Here is a 19,135-nt window from a genome sequence, read left to right on the forward strand (position 1 = left end):
GGTGTTTGGTAAATAGCTTATTAAAAGAGCTTTTTGGGCTCAAAAAGCTCTTTTAGAAAAAACCTCATTATAAGAGCTTTTTAAAATTAGCTTGGTGTACAATTAGCTTTTTGTCTCTTGCATACACTAAAATAGCTAACAATTAACAGCTATTTATCAAACCTTTTTACACAATCAGCTAATCATAACCAACTAATGCAACCCGCTAGTCAAATCAGCTATATCAATTAGCTACCAGCTAATTATCAAACTGGGCCAAATCTATTACATATGGAGTACAAGCAAAAGGGAGTTATTTTTCCATAGACAAGCAAAGTTTTATTTTTTATTTTTATTTTTTTTTTAACAAACAAAGGGTTGCAACAACTAAATAAAGTAAAAAAAGAACTCAACTCAAATAACGAAAAAAGAAGTAATCGAATAGAACTCAAGAAAATAGAAGTTTTTTTTTTTTTTTTTTTTTTTTCATTTTTCACTAACACCCTTTCTATTCCCCCGACTCTAATTCTTTCATTTAAAATTTTACATTTGTCCAAAAAATAATAATAATAATAATAATAATTAAAATTTTAAAATTTATTATTTTTAAAAAATTTGTCAAAGCAACTAAACTAGATAAAAATAATACTATCAATAAATCCCAGATTCTCTGAATGTTGTCAGATTATACTTATGAATTTATGATGTACCTTGATTAGCAATTAATTACACTCTTAATCAACAATTAATATCAACATTAACAACCATTTTCAAATAATGAGAAAGATTAATTACCTTGCACTGCTTCCCTTTATATTATGGAGAGTCTTATCAAGCTTCACAAAGTCCACATATTGCTGTTGCCTGCACAATTTCATCCATTCATTAATTTAAAGACATAATTAATCTTTAATCACACTAAAAAAATTTAATTAATTAGAAAGAGAAACTAACAAATCCAAAGCCAAGCTATGTATGAGTTTTGGCATATCTCCAAGATAACAACGCAGAATTTCTGATAAAAATTTCGGGTTGGAATTGTCTTGCATATTTTGGATACGATTGAATTGATCATCCATAATCCCCTGTTTTTACAAGAACAAAGGAAAAACAGAGATTAATTAAACAATTAAGAAGGTTAATTAGAGAGAGAAACAAAATTAATAACATTAATTACAATAATTAGTACCTGAGCAATCAAAGAGATGGTATACTCAGTATATTGTTTCTGCAATTCTATAATTCTAGTATTCATTTGTCTTTTTTTTGCAAGAAAATTTTCTCTCTCTAAAATAAAAGAAGAATGAAAATGAGAGTTTTTTTTTTTTAGTGATTTTTATGAGAAGGGGTAATTCATTTATATAGTAGTAGGATTGATAATTGTATGTATGTAAAATGTGACATGAAATAATGTAGTCAATTAGTCAAAGAAGAACACATTAATTAGGGAGAGTTACTATTGTTTAGCGTTTAATTTTTTTGTGGTGTAATAATCGTGTAATTTGGCTAAGAATGCTTTTTTTGTGTTTAGAGTCACATGGTAATGACCACATTTTGAATAAAACCGATTATGTTACGTAGTACGGATTAGGTTAAATACGGAGTAGTACGGAGTATGTTAGTTACGGACTACGGTATATTGTTGTAAATTAAAGTTATTTAAATTAGTTAAATTAATATTAAATTGGACAGTGTGTCGTATGTAGTAAATTTGTTTTATATCTAATGCACATGCATATAAGTTTTTTTCCGAGTATAATTGAAATATCATATGTTTGATTTCGTTATATTTAACTTATTTTGTCTATATTGAAGTATCACTAGGGATTGGTTTCAAAAAAAAAAAAGTATCACTAGGGATTTGATACCAATATCAGTAGGATTTCATAATCTTCAATTGATTTTGTTGGTAAATATGAAACATATCAAGAGAGATTATCCTTCATGCTGAAATGAAGTACAAATTATGTTTGGAAGATAATGTTTTTGGGTTGGGTACTGGTCGATTTCAATTCAAGTTAGTTTTGAGTCATTTGATTTCGAGTATAGTTAGGATTCAAATTAGATTAAAAGTCATCAAATTATGTGTTTGACTCTGAATTTAGTTTCAGTTAATCTGGTCGAGTTCAATTTCATTTCCAATTTACCATTGAAGGATGTAATAAAATTGGTAGATTCCTTACTGTACATTATCATGCGAGGAAGAAAACGGTGAGAAGTAAGGCCCACACTAAAGTTCAGGCCTTAATTTTTGGCCCATGTTTCTATTCCAAATCACATGATAGTGCACAAAAAACATTCCATTTGTAAAACTATAATGTTTTTACTTGCATTGTTTTCATGACAACGTTTATTTGTCTCTCTTCTACTTCCTCTGTTAACTATTATTTGCAATATATACTATAAATGGATGCTAACTATTATGTGCAATAAATGTTTTTTTTTCCTTTTTAGGTAATCATTTCTCTCTATATCTCTCCTCATCACATGTACCCAACTCTTTCTCTCTCTATTTTACTCTCGCAAACAAATTCTACTTAGGAGTCCGCAAAGACCCCCATTTGTTGCAAATAATAGTTAATGGAGGAAGTATTAATATTTGCTTTTCCACTACTTTGAGGAAAAAAAAAAAAAAAAAAAAAAAAAAAAAAAAAAAAAAAACTTGTACAGTACTTTATGAATAAAATACTCATGAATGTTATTTTACTCCATATTTTTATTGCACACTTCTAGCCCTCTAGGTATATACTACGTTGATAGAACATGATTCATTGTCAATTCAATACATGTTCATATTTTTATAATAATGTGATAGAACACATGTTGTCATAATTCATACTAGATCCGCGTATAATATTGTAAGAATCTCCACCAAATCCAAAGTAATAATTTGATACTGGATTACCGCCTTTGTTAGATGAGTTGAAATCACGGTTATTGATTATGGAGTGAAACTTTCAGGTCTAAGGTGACATTAATACAGTTTTTTTTTTTTTTTTTTTTTCTTCTTGTGCTTGATCTATTTGGTGGGACAAGAGGTTTAGTGTACCAATTCTAATCGTTATCGCATTAGTATAAATACAATATTGCTAGCTACCATATATGGAAATATATATACCCGTCTAAATTTTTAGTAGATGTTTCCTCCACTTCAGAATACATATATATAATAATAGATGTATATTACAAGATTAGAATTTCAGTGCTTTAAAATAAGGGTAATGATATATGTAGCCATCATGTTTATATATAAGCATTAAATATACTTTCTAAAATGGAATTAAGTTGGGAATTTATGAGCTGAATTGAACTGAACTAATTGGAGCCAACTGAACTAATTGAAGCTGAACTGAACTGAACTGAATAGAGCTAAAATGAATATATTATGAGAGAAGGAAATTAGGAGTTAAACTGAACTGAACTGAAATTAAGCTGAAGTGAACAGGCCCAAAATCACGCTCAAATCGATGTGATAAATGTTAATTTATCCTCAATATTTCCTTTTTAGCTTCTTATTCATAACCCTAAAGGTTATATTTATCACTTTCCTAAAAATAATACGGAGATACAATATACTACTTATTTGTGTGATTATTAATCTACTCATTTTTGTAAAAGTATCCACTTATCCTATTATTAACAATTTTTTAAATGCCCGGCCTATCTATTTTATTAATGTATCCACTTTATTCTATTTTTAACCTAATCATACTTTGTTTACTCCACATCTCACTCACCAACCAACTTTTCTAAGAATGTACCGTAATTAGATAAAGTCATCAAAAGAAAACAAGAGAAAGTAAGATTCAAATGCATGAAAACACCCTTTTTCATTCATGTCTTTAACTTTGATCACGTACTACTATACTACTACAACAACTTCTCTTTCAAAAACTAGTGTTATGTTTTGTGCAATCAACTACATGAAATTATTATGATTTCTTGCTTTGCTAATTAATTAAGGTACTACAATAAGCTTGCTTGACTCTTGTGTCCTTTATTTAATAATTTGTCATCTATGATCATATTAATATATTATTACTTTCATTATTTATCAAATTGTTCATCACCCCATTCACCTTGTATAACTTTAGTGATTTCCAAAGTCCTTGCATTTATTTTAATTTTTTTTTAAAAAAAAAATAACAAAAAAATAATGAAAGTTAAAAGCGTAAATTCCTCGTTATGTAGCTAAAAAAGTTTGTTGTGCCTAATATAGAAAATGAACCACCTTTGTGTGATTCTTGTAGCCTTTCTTGAAGCGCCTAGCGAAGTGGAGATATGCAAGCGCGGAATAACCTTTATATTTCAGTACATGCCGGCAATGACAATAGACATCCAAGCGCGAAATAATTCATTGGTATTTTAGAATAATTGGTATTTTAGAATAAATGTGTAACAATTTGACTTTTGCATGCAATAATATAATGTTATATAAATTTTCATAAATTTTACTAATAAAAAATTGAAGATTGCATAAAGTTGTGTTGCTTGTGCATTGGCAGATATGTCAAACAAATTGTTGCAATACGATATGTTTTGAAACAAATAAAGTAAGATATTATTTAGGACTAGAAAGGAAAAACTCTTGTTATATTATAACTTGTCTTCACAATTTTGTTACTAATATATAAAAAGTTGATCAAAAGAAGCTTGGCTCACCGGCTCGCTCGAAATTTGCCCAATTTTAAAATTTGTTTGAGGTTTGGGCAACCTAATTTAAATTCTTATGGAGTAGTTTTTTAGCTTTGGCGTGCTTAGCTTGAAAATGGTTAGAAAATCTGCTTTTTTGCTCAAGATAGCAAATTTGGGCACAAATTTTTTTTGCCTAAACTTGAACCCAATCCGGTCTAAAACAGTCATTTTTTCGGCCTAGACCCGAGCACCCGATCCATGATCAAGTCTACTAAAATACTATTTCCCTTTATTGTTAGATACGGCTCATATGAGTAACTAATAGTCAGATCGATAGGTGAGGGCCGGGTAACACTAGTTAGAAAACTAGTACTCCTAGTTCATGTAATCTTTTACCTAACGACCTCTTTCTTTTTTGTAGAACTTTTCAAAAATTCTACATCAACATGCTTTAATATTAGATCTTGTACCCTACAAGCCTTTCCTTATTATGGCTTTAATTTGTTGTTGATGTTGACGCAGTTTAATTGGTGGCAATTAGTCATTATTGGTGGAAAAATATTAAAAAGTTAACAGATAAAAACAATTTAATTTGATAATAATACCACTAGTAAGGTATTTATGTACCCTTTTACCTTTTTGGCTTCACTCTAGCCATGGTTTTCAAGTATCTTCCAATTCTTATCAATATAAGATATGTTTGTATTAGTAATATATTAATGCCTCCTATTTTTCTCAAAAAAAAAAACTTCTTTAATTAATTTAAGTTAACTAGTCTCTAAGGACAAATCTAACTCATCAATACAATTGATTCAAGAAAATATAACATAATTATAAGATAGTTAATTTAAGTACATAACTAATTACAAATTCTTGCACATTTTATATGATCAACCATGTTACAACTTTCTGTATGGTTTTACTTTCATTCATTCTGATTGACTGAGCTGAGTTGAGTTGAACTGAACTACAAATAATTTGAAGAGAACAGGCCCTAAATATGAATCTGAGTAACAATTCTCCATCTTGTCAAGTAGCAATCTATTCCTCACAAAGGACGTAAACCCGTCTGAAGGGTGTAGCCACGCACATTGAAGAATGTGATGAAGCCATACGAGCACCATCCTAGGTCGGTTGAGCAAGCAACACTATGAATGAGAGATTAACCGATGACTTAATTAGTTAATAGGAACCCTAGCAATGTGGTTGATATATACTGATATTGTACGGAGTAGATTATATGATTGGAGTTCATGTCATTTCATTTAATTATTTGAAATAAACTTTCACTCCATAGAAATGAATCATTGAATCAATGATATGAGTCGTAAGATTAAATGAAGTACTCCTTTGTTAAGAAAAATGCATGAATGATTTAAACATTGCTCTCTTAATAGGGTGAGGACCACTCTATTGTATAAACGACTAATAATGAAGATAGATGATCAATTGAAGGATTGAAAAGGCATCTCAATATGGGGCCACTGACGAGTGAAATTAGCTATTACACACTCATTGAAATAATTATTGGTACAATATACTACAAATTGACTCTTCAAATTAGTGAATCTAGTGTGAAAAAAATTGAAGAGAAGAAGGTGATAAACCTCTCATTTATCATTCCTTCATTCTAAATTTACCTTATCATCAATGATTACTGAAATTATGATAAACGGTTGTAATTGGAAAAAAAAAAAAAAAAAAAAAAAGAAAACGGTTAAGAGGGATAACTGTATGATTTAATGTCGAAACCATGATAGAAAATTGGTTAATGTGTAACAAAGATTACATAAATAGGGAAATAGCGAAGAAAAAAAAAACACCAAGAAATTGAGGTCAAATCGCAAATGACAATCACACCGTTTTTTTTTTTTTTTTTTGAAAGCATAATCACACGTAATAATTAGGAAAAATCCCACGTTGAATGCAAGAAAAAAATAATAATAATGATAATAAATTTGCTAATTTGAAAAGCAATACAAATAAAGTTTATGATTATTTAATACACGTGATTTTAGAAATCTTAAAATCCAAAACTGAAAATTGACAATGATAAGACAAGCCCATAGTTAATGTTAAGTGCTATTAACAAAACTATTTGCTCACATAAATGGTGAGACAGAAAAAAAAAAAAAAAAAAAAGATTGGATAGATTGATTAGATTCTAAAAATTGATAGAGTGAACCAATTTTTATCAAGCTAAGAGACATGTGGCCTTTAATATTTGAAAATGAAGAGGGGAAAATAGGAAAAATTGATAAGATGAAAATTGTTCATCAATCCATTCTAGGCATTATAGGCAAATACCCATGAGGTATATGCCCAATTATAACAATTGAAAGAAGACCAAAAGAACAAAAAGATAAAAGACAAGAGGAAAGTTAAGATGTAACGGCAAAAGTATTTATTACTATTAGAAAAAAGATAGATATGTCAGAAGAAGAAGAAGAAGAAGAAGAAAAAAACAGAAGGTTTTACACGTACCATTATAAGTTGTTACTTACCCAGCATGACACTAGATCATTTAGACATGCGGTGTCACTATTTATTTAATATATTAATGAAATATAGCACACACATCAAAATTGATAAGATTAAAAGAAACCTGAAAAATAATTAACATTTTTTACAAATGTCTTGGTACGCTTGGTGAAATAGAATAATAGGTTGTAATTCTTCCAATTGATCCACATTAAAGAGTCTACTTGTAAGAAATAGGGGCAAGCTTGGCATTAAAATTACACAAATTAAGCCTAGTGAAGAGCTTTTTTTTTTTTTTTTTTTTTTTTTGACAGGGTAGTGAAAGACTTCTTATGTGGGTAGAAATTCAAAATTTGATTAACATGGCAATTAATTTAAGATAAATGGAGTACTTAAGTTGTTGAAATAATATACTAAGTAGTAGTTAATTATTTGATTTTGAAGAAATTAAATATACTAATCGTAGTTAATTATTTGATTTTTTGACGAAATTTATGTACTAGTATACAAAATTTTACTTATATTTGTATAGCTGTGTTGCCCTTCGGTCTATCCGAAACAGTAAAAATTACATGGATGTATCATATATGACCCATCCTCATTCTTTTGCACTCCAGATTCCACATTCCAGTACTCTCTGCACCGTGCTTGCATGAGTCAAAGGACAATGACCAACCCATACTCAACTCTTGAATTCATACGCAATTGATACCCAAAACATACTCGAAACTGGATGACCCAAACCAACACAAACCAAAATTAATCCGACCCAATACATAAGCTCGAACCAAAGGTTTCCACATCACAACATGACCCAACTTGTACCTAAACTGAAAGCTTCCTCACTCAGAATAATCATCAAATATTACCCGAACCTGAATTGGACAACCCGATTTCCACCTCTAATACCTAACAGCCATTATAGGCCACATTCCATTTGAGACTACTATTAAGAAAATTAAATTAAAAAAACATGTAATATACATAAACCATCCTTGGTTATTTGTTATCACCAAAGATTAATATACTACGTATCAGATTTTAAACCTACCACAAGAAGGCCAGCATGAACCATCTATCAGATTAACGTTTATATTCAGACGAAAAAAAATTATGCTTGGAGATAAAATGTACAGCAGAACTAACAATCATTCAATTATTTTTCTTTCCTTTTTTCTTATTTCTAATTTTTCTTTTTTTTTTCCTTGACGAAGAATTTAGTGTTACATAGCATTAAAAGAACATATGATCACAGAAATCATCGGAACTATTTCAATCTACAACATGTACAGGTAAACTAGAAGAATGGAAAACCAGAAGCACTTGCTTTGGTAGCAATGACACAAAAGAGGTAAGAAAAGTGAATTAAAGAAAAAAATATACATCGTACCCCCCGAGTGAATGAGTCTGTTCAACAGATGCAATATTGAATGGCTATGATGGACTGAAAACCTTAAAATTACTCGAATCATCACACTCCCTGTGGCTGAACGCTGACCAGAATTTTACTATATTTGGCACAAGTCCAGCACAAAGAGAGCTGACTGGGGTTTGCTTCTCATCCTACAAAAGAAACGTATGAAGACATCATATTTAAATACAGTGATTCTGCAGATTACATCCTACACATTCAAAAGCGCTAAAATGAACCACAGCAGTTTACATCCGACACATTGAAAGCGATAAATGAAACACAAACAATACAAAGGAAGAATAGATGTAGCTTAGGGATACACAATAAGGGTCCAATATCAGACATCAAATGATAATTTTGCAGTGTATTAATCCTTGGATAACTAATTGCCCAGTTTCTCAATAGACATATGGTGACTGTTAGATGCCAATTGGCAATTCATTAAAATCTTGGTGGAAAGAGGGTACCCCAAAAGTAGACCTGGCAAATGGGTCATTCGGGTCGGGTATGGGTCAGGTCATTTCGGGTCGGGTCAAATTCGGGTTAAAAGGTTATCGGGTCAAGTTCGGGTCGGGTCGGGTCGGGTCATTTCGGGTTTCGGGTCGACAGATAATCGGGTCGAGTCGGGTATCGGGTCAACACTTCGGGTTGAGTTCGGGTCGGGTCAAGTTTGGGTCGGGTCAGTTCGGATTGGGTCAATTTTCGGGTCAACTTCGGGTGATGCACTGGGTTACACATTACAGATTAATAAAAAAATTAAGTCAATTTGATTACGGTTCTTTGCTATTTCGGTTTGCTAAGGTCAAGTCTTTAGCTTAAATAGATTCTGGTCATTTCAGGTATAAGATAATTTTGGTTCGGATCGCTTTTGTTTTCAAGGTTATTTGGGTCAATTTATTCAATTTAAAGGGCGGGTCAACTTCGGGTCTCGGGTCTCGGGTCAACTTCGGGTCGGGTAATTTCGGGTCTCGGGTCAACTTCGGGTCGGGTCGGATCGTTTCGGGTTTCGGGTCAAGGTCGGGTCAGTTTCACTTCGGGTATGGGTCGAGTCGGGTTGATTCGGGTTTTGGGTCAATTTCGGGTCACTGGTTTCGGGTCAATTTCGGGTCATTCGGGTCGGGTCATCGGGTCTGGATCAGGTTTGCCAGGTCTACCCAAAAGCCAAAGATTAAATTCCGTCTACACTACCCCCTACTGGACTCTATACACCAAAAAATAAAAATAAAAAATAAAAGTGGGTGGCTGTATAAGTATATAGACATGCAAATGTAGATAGTCGTTTCCCATTATTGAAAACATGTGATAATTTCCTAGCAACATCATAGCAAGTTCACACCTACTGAGACCCTGTCATAACCATCTACTGCACTGCATTCAATAGTCCTGGATCGCACCAATTCAACCCTATCATATGCAGAATTTTAATTATATAATTTTTGACTAACAACTTTGAGTTTAAGTTTCTGGTAAAAATGAAGACACTACCATAATTCAATACGTATGAATGTATCTGGCTTGTCTATGGGACTTGGAGAGGTCAAATATACAAATTTTAACCTAAACAGATAAGACTGCTGTTGAGAGCCACGTCTCAAAGACCACATGAAGCTCCCATGTCTTCCTTGATCAGACCAGCTCAACTGGTGATTACCAACTAGCCATTCTTCATTTTTGTTTATATTTCATTTCTTTCATCATACCTTGTGACAAATTCCTATATGTCTAAAATGAAGATCACATTGTAAATGATCATGACCAGTCATAAATGTAAACAAGCTGTTGGGGAATAGACTATCCTGTGTGTCGTTTTGAGGTTAGTAGCATAATTATTTCTAACAATATACATCTAAAGCGTATCAGGTCAAGAAGCATAGAATAAGGCGAGGCTAAAGCAAATCAGGTCAAAGATAAATGTATCGTTAACTATGCACTTTGATAAAGGTGAAGCTACGAGTTCATACCTTCTTCAGAAAAGGCAAATACACCTCCAAGCAATTCATCATTCTCACCATCTTCTTCAGACTTCTCTTTCTCGCGGGGGCTGCTGCTACTATCTACATCAGTAACAACTTCTGATAGCTCATGGCTTTCATCAAGAGGTGCAGCTTTACAATACTCCTCTTCGAAAAAACCCCCAAAATCTAGTGGGTCTTGAACAGAGCTCTCATCAGCAACGTTCATACTAAAATCAGAACGGTTAGAACTAACATTTGAAGCTTCACTGCCTCCGACACTGCTGGACGATTGAACTTCCTTTGGGTTAGCTCTTTCAGCTGAGAGTGAGGCATTCTTTACAGGGGATGGACTATTTACAAGGCAACTGTTTTCAGGTGGTGAGATTTCCATGGTGGAAGTATCATCAGTTTTTAATGAATTTTGAGTCAGTAAAGGTGAAGGAAATTTAGAAGAGACTTTCATCCCATTATTAATGATCTGGTTTTGCGCAATTCCCAGATAAGACTTGACTGCATCCATCTGTGCATCTGGTGCAAAGGAACCTGACAGAAAATGCAGAATATATTTAGATCATAGAACCAAAAACAGACAAGCAAAACAAGCTTAAAAATTTTCTTACCAAACTGGGAATTCTGTACAGTTTGAGGATGGACAATGGCAGGAGATGGATACTTGTCATCAGCCAAACGAGATTCAGATCTAGAAGTAGAATAACCAATTGCACCCCTAAAAAAAAGAATGAGATTACAAGGATGACAGTAAAAGAGAAAAACCATGCACAGATTATATCTGCCCATCATAGATGATCATGCAAGGCGCCAAGGCTGTAATTGTGTTCAGAAAAACAATTTAAGTATAACTCCTCTAACTTAAAACACGTGAGACTATACAACAGCTCTACGGTATGGATAGGCACCAGAATTACAGTAATAACAGGATTACAGGAAGCCAAAATCAATTATAGAAATCAAAAGGTAATCTTTTTATATTTTCCTTATTACAAGTTACATGAACTCGAGTGCTGAGAATCTAACATAGGTAACTTTCAATCCATTCTCTGCTAACAATTTAAAACAATCTTATAAAACAAATAAGTCCAAGGCTTATATACAATCAAACTTGATTCAAATTATACCAACAGCCTGCCAATTTAGTAGACAATAACAGTAACAATAACAATAACAGTAGTTTGCACATATTTGCAAGGATAACCTCACGCCCAAAGTCCTTAAAATACAATGACATATCAACTACTAAGTTTTTTTTAGTTGTTCTCACATAAAATAACATTTTAAAAGTTGAAGTTAGTAAATCGTTGATCGTATTAGATACTTAATCAGCAAAAAATCATAATTCTGTTAAATTCAACTCAATTACACTTTCAAATTATAAATTTTAATAATGTCTATAAGTAATTAGCCAATGATAATAATGGTCAAAGATATGAATTAGAGATCTAGATAGAGAAAAAGAAACAAAAAAACAAAAACTTTTGAAAACAAAGGCCATGTCATTTTTCTTCTGAAATGTCCATAACCAGCTATCACCATTTGTAGATGTGGAAAAATGAGTGGGCATGGAGATTTAGAGAAAAACATAACTACTTCCATTTCAAATTATTTGCAATGATTTGACATAAAGTGTGAGTAGAAAAAGTCTAATCATTGCAAATAATTTGAAACGAAGGTAGAACTCTGTATTTGAGAAGGGTTAATGCCCCATGCCAAAAATCAATACATTCTCCATTTCTTGATACTAGCAACACTTCCATTTTCACGCTTGTCAATGCATAATTTCAACAATTAAAATCTTTAATTCTCAATAAGTAAAAGTTCTAACATATTGATATTTTGAAAGGCTACTTTCATGACAAATCTAGCAAGACCCCAAAAGACTAACATTTAACATGAATCTAAATCACCAAAGATTTCAAAGCAGAGAATTTGAATAGTGCAAAAGTCTAAAGGGGTGAAATGTTAACAAAACATGGACACGGGTGAAAAAGGAATTCACAACAAACAAAAATGCAGCAAACAACCAAAGTTACATCAGCTAGATAAAATCTTAAAAATATGCTTAATCCTTGGTGATGACTATAGCAAGCTGCTGACACAGATATGGAAAGAGTTTAATAATTTAATAGTTAACTGCCAAACAAAGAGAGATCAATGGAGTATCTTAAGATGGAGTAAGAATGGGTGAGCCAATCAATTGCAAGGAGGTATTTATACCTGTTGTTCCAATCAGGTTTCACATTGTGAAAGTGCTCAAAAACAGGCAACAAATCCTTCCGCTTTATTTCAATTTCGAGATGTGAGACCTTCTCAATTTCGATCTCTCCACCAATATTATCATCAACAGAAGATTTTTGATCGTCAGGCACCATAGAATTCATAGCAAAGAAATGTATCTACAAGCCAGATAACAAAGTGAGTTAGGGAATAACAATTCATAGATAAATACTTCCTTTGTTTCATTTTAATTGACACATTTTTTTAACATTGATACTTCCTTTGTCAATGCATGTGTTCAAACATTGATATGTTCAATAATCAATAAGAAAATAGTATAAAAAGTATATATGTGGAAAATTTACATTGAGATAAATCTAACAAGACCCAACATGACTATTTTTTTTCTTAAGTATAAAACACAAAAGGAAGTCACATTAACTAGAGTGATAACTGAATAGTGCCCAAAGTCAAAACATGTCAACTAAAAAATGAAACGAAGTATAAGATTGCCTAATGTATCTAAACAAACACAAAAGGAAGTCACATTAACTAGAGTGATAACTGAATAGTGCCCAAAGTCAAAACATGTCAACTAAAAAATGAAACGAAGTATAAGATTGCCTAATGTATCTAAACAAACAACAGTTACCTTGGAATTTTGCCATGATGGTATTCTTCCATAATTCATTTGAACTTCTGCATTGGAAAGATACAAGGTGGATTGTTCATGTAGCTCTTCTCCCTTTCTACTATTGTCATTATCTTCAAAGTCAGATGTCTCCGAGACCATTTCTGAAGGTTCTTTTGCGCCAAAAGATATCCCCTTGATGGACTCCTCTCTTTCTGGCCAATCTGCTCTTCTGCAAACATCCCACCAATGGACGACTTCAGATTTCACCCTTAAGTCATCATCTTGTATTTGTGCCAGTGAGCCCGAACCAGTTCTAGGAGCTGTATCAGTTGTATCTATCCCCATCGATGGGATAAGTCCGTATTGGATAAGATGACCACAAGGAGAGTAAACCAAAAGGTGCTCCAAGGAGCGTCCACGTGAAGAGCCACTAGGCATCGAACAGTGGAAAACAGCAGAAACAGCAGAAGGTTGTGCAGAACTCATTCCAGCGGCAGAAGATGCAGCGCTGCTAACTGTGTTGAGCCAGCCAGAATTACCAGTTCTTATTCTACTAACAACAGAGAGAGTGACTGGAGGTGGTGGAGGAATAGACAAAGACTGCTGATTTACAGTATAAGATGAGGTAGACCACCATGGTAAAGATAGAACAGGGACCAGAGTTGGCCCATCAACGTGAGAATTTCGAACTTGGAGCCCACACTCCCCACCAAAAGGAGACAGAACATATATGTGGCAAGTCCCTTTCGATGAGATGATGGCTACCCATTGGCTATATTGGCTGAAACAAATATCTTGAATAACCTGAGAGATAAAGACCATAAATTAACATGGGAAAAAGGCCTATAGAAGATGAATCACTAAAATAACGGCACTTTATACATCTCTAAACATTTGTTTCTTAATGGTAAAAAGGAGGTTATAAAGTGACTAAATTGCCACAATATATGTATCATCTGGAAGTTGATTGCAAATATAAAGATGATGAGCATAGCAACATAATTTATTTTTTTTTAAAAAAAAGTAAATGCATATAATAACACAAGGCAAGATAGCAAATTTCTCTAAAATTTATGCTTAGATTGTAAAACTCTAAATTTGAGCCAAAAGAAAAATAAAGTCTAGAAAGACGTATGGAATAATAGATTAATAAAGAAAGGTTAAAATTAAACATACTGCAGTTGTGAAGCCGCGATGAAGCTTATACAGATGCACGTGAGATGTTGTCCAATTGTAATTCTGACTACCTGTCCCATTCTTTGAGCTGGATGGCATTATCCGGAAGATGTTTATATTGTTACCATGGATTGATGCAGTCACCAGAAGCGTCCCGCTAGGATCAAAACAAAGAGCAGAAATGGGGCTCGTATGAGCCCTAAAGTGTGCTATAACAGCTCTGGAAACAAAATCTTTAACAATAACCTGCAACAATCAACAGAAACACATGCAAAATCCATGAGCAAAAGCATGGGAAATGCAAGGTCTTGCATACTTTCACTTAAGTATCAAAAAGACTCACCATCCCAGCAGTATCTGTCTCAGGTGAATTAGCTGACGTTTTGTTAACTCTCCAGCCAGAGCTAGAAGTTACAGGAGAGTTAGAACCATCAGGAAGAAGTTCATTACAGTACTTGGAGAACGTTTTGTAGCTCATATCACCAAGATTAATCAGCCCAGCAGCCAACTGCTTGCTCGACTCCATAGCATACCTAGCCACCATATTCCCGCCGCTAGGTGATGTTGAAGGGCTTACACCAGGAGAAGGTGTAAGACTTTGGGGACTTAACCGCCCAGTGTTATTCAGTAAGGGGTTATTAGAAGCATAAGCTAACCACCTGGGACCAACATCCATGGGACCATAACCGACATTTATACCAACCATTCCCAGGCCAGCCATTTGAGGGACAGGATAAGTCAAAACACTGAATTTGTTCTCGAGAGTGAGAGCATCAAAGCAGTATATCTGCATATACATAAGAAAGCTGTTATTCAAGGTTCATAAAGGCAAAAATATCTTTCTTATCTTATTTCCCTTCTTTTCCTGTGAAGCACTTGCCTAGCTTACAAAAATTCATAGTTAACAAAAACTTAGAAAATATCAAAACCAGCATATTAGTCATCAAACTAGGGTCTACAACAGCCTTATATACATCCTACGGCCTTCTACACATTAAATGCTTTAAAAATAGATAGATAACCCTTGTAAATTCACTACTCTTATGGTGATACCTAGTAGGACTTGTTTCAGGCTAACAGCTAGCAGTTGCATCAACTTTAATTGCACTACAATATTACACAGTCAATAAAACCCAAAAAAAAAAAAAAAAAATGCTTAAAATGCAGATAGAACATTCACATGTAAAAACATTCACTAGTGATCTATTATCTCACTAACAACACAATATGGAAGTCTATCATTACAGTCTGGCAAAGGATCTGAGTTTAAAATACTCACTTGTGAAGCAAGTCCCACAGCGACAATGCGAGGACTGCATCTAACTGTAAGGACAGCAGAACGAAATCTCAGAACGTGTACATAGCTGTGAGACCTCAGCGAATAAAAGCGAACAGCAGTGGGAGAATTGACCACATTCCCTGTTTGTGATTCGATATAGCCATCTCTAACCAGTCCATCTCTTCTTCTTTGAGAGGAATCTGGACCCATAGTTTCATCTCCTGCAGCAACCAAAAGTAGAGGATGTGATGCCCCAAACCCTTCACAACCTTTGGACATTGCAGGGAAAGGCTGTATTTGCAAAAACGTACATGGGCCATCACGCCTTGAAACCAGCTCAGTGACTATAGAAGCATCATCGACATCCAAGACTTGAAAACCATTGGTATAACCAAGCAACAGAACACGCTTAAAGATGGATGGACTGAGTTCTATCTTGTCAAAGCAAGCCCATAGCACCTGTTTTGCCGCAATAAGTTGAAATTCTAATTAGTTATCAGACATGCCACACAAAGTAACAAATCACAAAAGCAGTATCCATCAAACAAAAATAAATTGAACCAAATGTAAGGTTTGGAGAAAAAAAGGAAACACAAGCAACAGAGAAACTAAAAATGACTCCTGTGTTTCTCTCTTATACTTGATTACCTACTCTTGGTTAGGAATTAACACCAATTGCTTTTAGAGCAAATTATAGATGTATAACTTACAGATGCTCAAGTGTCAACTCCCTACCATGCATTGGTGATCTTTAATAAGTGTAACTCTAGATTCTACAATTGTGCTACAAAGACTATTCACATAAGTATCATCTAGAGTGCCTGTTTTGATAATTTAAATTAAAACTGTCCAAAACTCTACATGAAGATATGCAGCAACAAAGCATACTTGCAGTCGACTTCATCCAATACAGCTCCAAATATACACTGCTTCGATTCTAATGAATCTCGAAATCCAGTAGGTGAAAATACAATTGCCAATATGAAAATTCAGAGTCTCATACAGCTCCCTGCCATGCATTGGTCAATATGACAGCAGTAGTTGCTCAAACATAGACATAAGAGTCATTTCCAGAAAATTAGGGAAATATTGCACTATTGCAGCAAGTATCAGTCACCAGATACAGATTGTACCTAAGGGTTAGAAAAAGTAAAAAATCACCTACCCATTGCCAGCCTAAAGATGTCACCTATGCAGGCTAAATAACAAGTATGAAAGTTCAGACCATTGACAACGACAACGTGTATGAGACCAGCACCACCTAGGAAATAAAATGACACAATATATGATAATATAACAAGAAAAGCATACAAGTTTAAAGGGTCTCTTCTACTGCAATTTCACAATAGAATTTGAAAAATATGCTGACCACCAAACTATCAAGAAAAAACAATTAAAACCAATCTAAACGCACAAATGTAAATCCTCCATCAACCAACCCAAAAATAAGTCAGCTCTCTATAAGAAAATTTTCTTTTTAGGCCATGTCTAACTGTCTAATGTCCACTGAACAAAAGTCTATTTGAAGTATAGTAAAAAAAAAATGCATATCCTACCTTCAGAGAGAATTTATTGCTGGAAGCACAAATCCCACACTTCCCCAAACTTTTAAAGAAGGCATTAATATAATATAGGTTCATGGATAGCACTTATCCATATGCAACCCCGGATTGAATTTCAATCCATCAACAACAGAACAATTTCAACACAAAACACGCGACTTTGGGTTCCGATTAGAAAGCAACTTGTAAGGAAAGGTAGAACTGATCAAGTGCAAAATTCCAGCCCAAGAACAGATTACAAGCAGTTTAAGAAACCTCAAATGCATAAACTCCCAGCAATGTATCAAATCCTATCACTACACCGCGATTTCACCCCAGAAGTAAACTCCAATGAACGACATAACCCGAACCCAAAATGAAACATCTAAACTTGTAAATCAACACAAGTAACCAACAAGCATAATTCATCAAACTCCACACCTAACAACAAACAAAATTCACCCAAAATCCACCAAAAATTTCCCAATTTGCAACCCATTTCCCTGATCAATCATCAAATCATTCTCTTCCTACCAAAATAACAAAAACCCATTTCATTGATTGCTCCAAAAACTTCAAATCACAACCCAATTTCCCCAATTTCCCAAATGGGTCATAATCAAACATCCCAAAACACAACTTGATCATCCCAAAAAAAACATTAAAATCACACAATCCCTCGCATAAACTAACCACTAATTACCATCACATTTTTTCCTTGGAACTAAAAAACAACAACTAATCCAATCAACAAGAACTAAATCGCAGTAATTAAACTCAAAATTAAGCCCAAAACAAAAACAATCTCAAAATTAATCAATCAAAACAAAAACACCAACCTGGTCTTTGATGTCATTAGAATCAGAAGAAATGGAAGCGGCAACGGAGGCACTAGCTGACCGGACACCGGAAGAGACGGTTTTGATACAAGATGAGATAAACTTGAAAGAATTACGGCTAAATCCATTCGTTTTATTATGAATACCCTTTGTTTGCTGATGTTTCATTTAATAGAAATTTCCTTAAAAGAAGAAGAAAAAAAAAACTAACTAAAAATGAAATTTTTTAAAAAATTAGTTCCTACTAGAAGAAATTAACGGTACCCTTTTCACCGATTACCGGGTAGTTACCGGGAAGTCATATGATATGTCACCGGAAAAGTTACCGGCGGTGATGATTATGATTAGAAAGAAGGTGGGTGAATGAAAGAGAGAGAAATATTTTGATGGGGTTGTCTTGTTTTTGTGGGTTTGTTGGGTTTGACCTCTTTTGTTTTAAATCAGGGTTCATCCATCAATCTTACTTTCTCTCTCTATAAATTAAAAAAAAAAATTAATTGTCAGTTTAACCTTTTTTTTTTTTTTTTTTTTTTTTTTGTGAAATGTAATTAAATGTTGGTTTAATTAATTTGATTTACATTAATTTAGTTTCTTATACTTCAAGGACTTATTCTTTGGGTTTTTTAATTTTTTATTTTTGGGTTTTTATTGTTGCTTGTAAAGGACTAATTAATCTCAAGTGCAAGTTTTGTTAATTGCGGAATAAGCAAGTTTTGGAAATGTGGCCAATATTGGGTTTTTTAAAAGGGTTATAAATGTGGCCATTTTGGGAAATTATGGTGACATTTTTTATTAATGTGAAATTACATAAAATGGTCCATTTTGGTTTGGATTTTCACTAGCTTTTTGGTAACGGATTTAATTAACTTTTGAACTAGTTTAGGAGTATAATCTTATCTATTGGGGGAGTTGGGGTTTTGAGAAGAAATCACTTGTCAACTAAATTTCTTTATTTGTGATAAGATTAGCT

At 33.4% G+C, this 19,135-nt stretch overlaps 1 protein-coding gene and 1 long non-coding RNA gene across 2 annotated transcripts; both read right to left on the reverse strand.

Annotated features, from left to right (window-relative positions):
* Positions 1–776: 776 nt before the first annotated feature.
* LOC145605900 (uncharacterized) lies at positions 777–1,275 on the reverse strand. Its single transcript, XR_014105157.1, has 3 exons — positions 1,169–1,275; positions 934–1,064; positions 777–843 (listed from the first exon to the last, which is right to left on the reverse strand). It is a non-coding gene; the product is annotated as an uncharacterized LOC145605900 (long non-coding RNA).
* A 6,962-nt stretch (positions 1,276–8,237) lies between these two features.
* On the reverse strand, positions 8,238–18,604 carry LOC145605671 (autophagy-related protein 18h-like). Its single transcript, XM_081661744.1, has 9 exons — positions 18,166–18,604; positions 15,786–16,244; positions 14,850–15,293; positions 14,507–14,752; positions 13,349–14,134; positions 12,697–12,875; positions 11,085–11,191; positions 10,471–11,007; positions 8,238–8,658 (listed from the first exon to the last, which is right to left on the reverse strand). The coding sequence occupies exons 1-9, from the start codon at positions 18,331–18,333 to the stop codon at positions 8,654–8,656; spliced, it is 2,931 nt and encodes a 976-aa protein (XP_081517870.1). The 5' UTR covers positions 18,334–18,604; the 3' UTR covers positions 8,238–8,653.
* Between the last annotated feature and the right edge of the window lie 531 nt (positions 18,605–19,135).

This window comes from Chenopodium album, chromosome 22 (genome assembly GCF_948465745.1).
Source record: "Chenopodium album chromosome 22, dcCheAlbu1.1, whole genome shotgun sequence".
Classification (NCBI taxonomy): Eukaryota; Viridiplantae; Streptophyta; class Magnoliopsida; order Caryophyllales; family Amaranthaceae; genus Chenopodium; species Chenopodium album.